General features: G+C 36.3%; 1 protein-coding gene across 2 annotated transcripts in view; it reads right to left on the bottom strand.

Annotated features, from left to right (window-relative positions):
• The window catches only part of LOC119491100 (interleukin-1 receptor accessory protein), a 256,684-nt gene extending 252,188 nt beyond the window's left edge, over positions 1–4,496 (bottom strand). For both annotated transcript variants that reach the window (XR_005207540.1, XM_037774758.1), the window contains exon 1: positions 4,180–4,496. Coding sequence is in view for 1 of the 2 variants with exons in the window: in XM_037774758.1 (XP_037630686.1) it covers positions 4,180–4,181 (2 nt within the window). In the remaining variant the exon portion in view is untranslated. The remainder of the gene's footprint in view (positions 1–4,179) is intronic.
• Positions 4,497–6,000: the final 1,504 nt, after the last annotated feature.

Genomic DNA, 6,000 nt, shown 5'->3' with positions numbered 1-6,000 from the left:
GGAACAATAAAATATTATAAATATACTAAGTGTTTTCAGTCCAAAATGGCGGCAGCGCTGTTGTCAAAAAAACAGCAGTGTTTGCTTCTAAACTCTTCTTCCTGCTCTGATGAACTCTACGACCAAACCTCCCAACAGGAAGTCGTAATAAACTACAATATAAAAAACACAACAGTTCAGACAGGAAGAGGTGTCTCACAGTGTCCACATTTCAAAATAAAACCCGTCTGAAGTGGATAGAACTAGAGGGAGGAGGAGACGGACGGAGGGATGATGATGGTGGAGGACCGGAGCTGGTAGTGGATCCCAGGAGGGACATCCAGAACGAGACCCATCCGTCTCACACACTCAATAACACCCGACTGTGAGAGAGTAGAGAGGCGTGTAATGCGCTGAAGGTACCGAAATGACAATAACCACCCCGGCATCTCGCCCCAGAGGATTCTGGGAAGTTAATGAGTCATTTTCAGGAGCTCGTTCTCACAAACAAACACTCAGCAGTTTCTCTGATCATCATTTAGCTGCAGAATCCATCCTCACGGTTTAATAAACAACGTTCCTCTTTCAGGAAATGAATCCTCATGTTTGTTTTCTTTCTGCTGACTCAGTTTACAAATGTGATGACAGTAAATGTAGAGCAGTCAGTAAATGTAGAGCAGTCAGTAAATGTAGAGCAGTCAGACACAGCGGAGGCCTTCAAAGAAAACCTGATTTAGATGAAGGAGACGGAGACGGAGACGGAGGAGGAAACTGTCTTCATGTGACGGAGCAAACACGTTACTGAGAGTTTACAGGATGTTTAGAAGGAAGTCTTCCACATCTTCATCTGGCATTCAGAATTAAAGTGGGGAAATTATATTATCAGGGCTGTCAATCGATTAAAATATTTAAATCGCGATTAATCGCACATTTTTTTTATTTGTTCAAAATGTACCTTAAAGGGAGATTTGTCAAGTACACTGTAAAAAAAAAAAAAAGGGTAAAAAAACGTAAACTTTCGGCAGCAGGGTGCTGGAAAATGTCTGTTGAGAAACGGAAAAGTCAATATATTTTTTCAAACTGTTGTTTTGGTCACGAGTACACGCAGTGAAAAAGCAGCGTAATTTTTTTCGGAAGGAGGCCGATTTTTCTGAGCTTTCGCACTGCGAATAACGGCATTGTTTTAAGTAGCATTGTTTTATTTCACAATATTTTACGTAACAATATTTTAAGTACCGTTGTTTTACGTACCGTTGTTTTATTTACGTACCGTTGTTTTACGTACCTTTGTTTTATTACATACTGTTGTTTTCCGTACCGTTGTTTTCCGTACCGTTGTTTTCCGTAACATAACGTTGTTTTTTCCGTACCGTTGTTTTCCGTACCGCTGTTTTCCGTACCGCTGTTTTCCGTACCGCTGTTTTACGTTGTTTTACGTAACGTTGTTTTACGCAACGTTGTTTTACGCAACGTTGTTTAACGCAGCGGTGTTTAACGCAACGTTGTTTAACGCAGCGGTGTTTAACGCAACGGTGTTTAACGTAACGGTGTTTTACGTAACGGTGTTTATAGTAGTTCCGTGTTCCGTCATGTTTTTAGGTTCCGTTGTTTAGTTCCGTTTTTAGGGTCTGTTGTTACGTTACATTGTTACATTACATTGTTACGTTAAATTGTTACGTTACGCTGTTACGCTGTTACGTTGTTACGTTGTTACATTATTATTTCAACAAAACCATGATGTTTTTTTTCTAACCTTAACCAAATCGTTTTGTTGCCTAAACTTAACCAATCACAACGTTAACTACGTGGCTTTGTCCGTTTCTGCAAGCGTGATATGAAACATAATTTTGGGTTCAGAAACGTCGACATTCAAAGTTTACGTGGCTCAGTTCATAGATTACGTTCTATTCTAACAAATCTATAACTGTTAAATACATGTCTAATATCTTTCTAACACATTTCTCTTGTGTTGTTTTTTTCACCTAATTAAGACTATAGAAGTGTAAAGAGACATACATGAGGAGGTCTCTGGTATAGTCTCTATAGTCTCTATATTCTCTATAGTCTCTATATTCTCTATAGTCTCTATAGTCTCTATAGTCTCTATATTCTCTATAGTCTCTATATTCTCTATATTCTCTATAGTCTCTATAGTCTCTATAGTCTCTATAGTCTCTATATTCTCTATAGTCTCTATAGTCTCTATAGTCTCTATATTCTCTATATTCTCTATATTCTCTATAGTCTCTATAGCCTCTATAGCCTCTATATTCTCTATATTCTCTATAGTCTCTATAGTCTCTATAGTCTCTATATTCTCTATAGTCTCTATAGTCTCTATAGTCTCTATATTCTCTATAGTCTCTATAGTCTCTATATTCTCTATAGTCTCTATATTCTCTATATTCTCTATATTCTCTATAGTCTCTATATTCTCTATAGTCTCTATAGTCTCTATATTCTCTATATTCTCTATATTCTCTATAGTCTCTATAGTCTCTATAGTCTCTATAGTCTCTATAGTCTCTATATTCTCTATAGTCTCTATAGTCTCTATATTCTCTATAGTCTCTATAGTCTCTATAGCCTCTATAGCCTCTATAGCCTCTATATTCTCTATAGTCTCTATAGTCTCTATAGTCTCTATATTCTCTATAGTCTCTATATTCTCTATAGTCTCTATAGTCTCTATATTCTCTATATTCTCTATAGTCTCTATAGTCTCTATATTCTCTATAGTCTCTATAGTCTCTATATTCTCTATAGTCTCTATAGTCTCTATATTCTCTATAGTCTCTATATTCTCTATAGTCTCTATAGTCTCTATAGTCTCTATATTCTCTATATTCTCTATAGTCTCTATAGTCTCTATATTCTCTATAGTCTCTATAGTCTCTATAGTCTCTATATTCTCTATAGTCTCTATAGTCTCTATAGTCTCTATATTCTCTATAGTCTCTATAGTCTCTATATTCTCTATATTCTCTATATTCTCTATAGTCTCTATAGTCTCTATATTCTCTATAGTCTCTATATTCTCTATAGTCTCTATATTCTCTATAGTCTCTATAGTCTCTATATTCTCTATATTCTCTATAGTCTCTATAGTCTCTATATTCTCTATATTCTCTATAGTCTCTATATTCTCTATATTCTCTATAGTCTCTATAGTCTCTATATTCTCTATATTCTCTATAGTCTCTATAGTCTCTATCCTGTACGGGGTCAAAATACAACACACACATCATGCAGCAGTATCTGGAAAAGGAGATAAAGTTCTTTTCCTGTATTCATTCATTCACTGTAAAGATCTCATGATGATGATGATGATGATGATGATGATGATGATGATGATGATGATGAAGAGGCAGGTGGACTGCAGTGTTCAGCTGTGTTTCTGCTGATCGCTGCAGAGTCCCCAATCTGATGTGATTGACGATAATCTGATTATCAGACTGGATCGATGGAGGACTCTGCTAACAGACAGGCTGCCCCCCCTCCCTCCTGTGTGTGTGTGTGTGTGTGTGTGTGTGTGTGTGTGTGTGTGTGTGTGTGTGTGTGGGAAGATCTTCATCTAAAAAGTCTTCAATTCAAAATGTTTCCATCATCTGAAAATACTGAACCAAAACGTTTAACACATTTTAAGAGATTTTACAAATATTTAGAGTGTTATGGTCAATTCGGCTCATAAATCATTCAGCATGCAACACTTCAACAGATTTCATGAGTGTTACTGTCCATCGAGGTGCATTAGGGATTATTGGAATAACAGGAAAATGATTTATAAAAGTTGTATTTCTGTTGGTTTGAGCGCATGCTGGTGCAGTGTGTGTATGCCGATATGTAGAACACATCTGGATGATTAATGCTGATGTGTAGTTGTGCTCCTGGTGTGTATACACTGCTTACAATAACCGACCAAACAGTAAATTGAGGGATTTCTAAATGACGTTTCGCACGCAGGACTTTAATTGCGAGCGAGCAGCAGACACCGGTCCGTGCGTGGAACAGCACGGTGCAGATGTTCAGTCATGCAGGGATGATTTTACTCAAAGCGACTGACAGCGAATGAAAAACATCAGAATCACATTCAGTTATCATGAAATCAGCATTACAACAACAACAACATGAGGACCAACCAGGGTCCATAGAGAAAATCACACATTTAAGAAATAAACCCGAGCAGGAGGTTTGACTTACATGGGCAGCAGGTCTGGGAGGTCTGGGGGGTCTGCTGGGTCCGGATCATCCAGTCGGCTTATACCGGGGGGGGGGGGGGGGAGGCGGGTCTGAGAGGGGACCCGGGTTAAAGACACGCGCTAATTACTAATTCATTAACTAATTAAAGTGGTCGCAATTAGGAACCAAAACGGAGACGCGAGTTCCAGCCGGACTGAAGCGGAGCGTTAAACCCGTTAAACCCGTTAAAGCCGTTAAAGCCGTTAAACCCGTTAACGAGCTGCGTGTGTCTGTCTGTGTGGAACATGAAGGAAGTAGAAGTTATTCCGGGTTGATGCTCCTCCTCCTGTTGCGACATCGATCACTGATTTCTCAACAGCGCGAGGCTTCCAGAACCTGATCGATCAATAAATAAATAGATAAATAGATAAATAAATGAATAAATGAATAAATAAATAAATGAATAAATGAATAAATGAATAAATGAATAAATGAATAAATGAATAAATAGATAAATAAATGAATGAATAAATAAATAAATGTAGCAAAAATAATATTAAAAATAAATGTAGACATTAATTAATTGATAAATTAATACATAAATAAATAAATTAATTAATTAATTAATGAACACAAATAAATAAATAAATAAATAAATGAATGAATGAATGAATGTATAAATAAATAAATGTAGCAAAAATAATATTAAAAATAAATGTAGACATTAATTCATTTGTATTTATTTATGTATTTATTTTTTATCAATTTAAAAATGTATTTATTTATTTTTCATTTATTTATCTATTTTAAAATGTATTTGTATTTGTTTATTTATTTTTTGGATAAAGAAATGTATAAAGAAAAGAATACAAAAGTAATAAGATTGGGGAAATGAATAAGGGGTGAAATACAAAGGGAAAATCCTGCAGAAATAATCAAATGCATAAATACATAAATATATTCATACATTAAAAAATAAATATTGGAAATAAAAAATGAATGGAAAAAATAAAAAAATAAAAAATTGATGCGAAAATTAATAAATAAATTTAAAAATGAATAAACATAAATACATAAATAAATAAAAGGGAAAATTAAACAGAGGAATGAATAAATAAGGGAGTTAATACAAACATATTGACTATATTTCTATGTGTATTACATATTGAAGATGTTACAGCTGTTGACACATCTGGTGTTCCGTCTCTCTCTGGTGGCGTCAGTCTGTAACTACATGTTGATGAAAACCTGGTTTATATTAAACAGCTAAGATATTATCATACTATTATGACTAATTTCATCAAGTTTATTAGATTTATAATCACAGCTGAGAATTAAAACATTTAGTTTTATTCACACTTTATGACTAAAAACAGAGTTTAACTGAGCCGACACCGTCAACATGATGAACATCTGTATGTCATCTTTATCTTCATCGTATCTTCACCGTGTCTTCACCGTGTCTTCACCGTGTCTTCACCGTGTCTTCACCGTGTCTTCAGCGTGTCTTCACCGTGTCTTCACCGTGTCTTCAGCGTGTCTTCAGCGTGTCTTCACCGTGTCTTCACCGTGTCTTCAGCGTGTCTTCACCGTGTCTTCACCGTGTCTTCAGCGTGTCTTCACCGTGTCTTCAGCGTGTCTTCACCGTGTCTTCACCGTGTCTTCAGCGTGTCTTCACCGTGTCTTCAGCGTGTCTTCACTGTGTCTTCACCGTGTCTTCACCGTGTCTTCAGCGTGTCTTCACCGTGTCTTCACCGTGTCTTCACCGTGTCTTCACCGTGTCTTCAGCGTGTCTTCACCGTGTCTTCACCGTGTCTTCACCGTGTCTTCACCGTGTCTTCA

Source organism: Sebastes umbrosus, chromosome 7, assembly GCF_015220745.1.
Source record: "Sebastes umbrosus isolate fSebUmb1 chromosome 7, fSebUmb1.pri, whole genome shotgun sequence".
Classification (NCBI taxonomy): Eukaryota; Metazoa; Chordata; class Actinopteri; order Perciformes; family Sebastidae; genus Sebastes; species Sebastes umbrosus.
The sequence above is the reverse complement of the archived record's forward strand: the minus strand, read 5'-3'. Positions and strand labels throughout refer to the sequence as shown.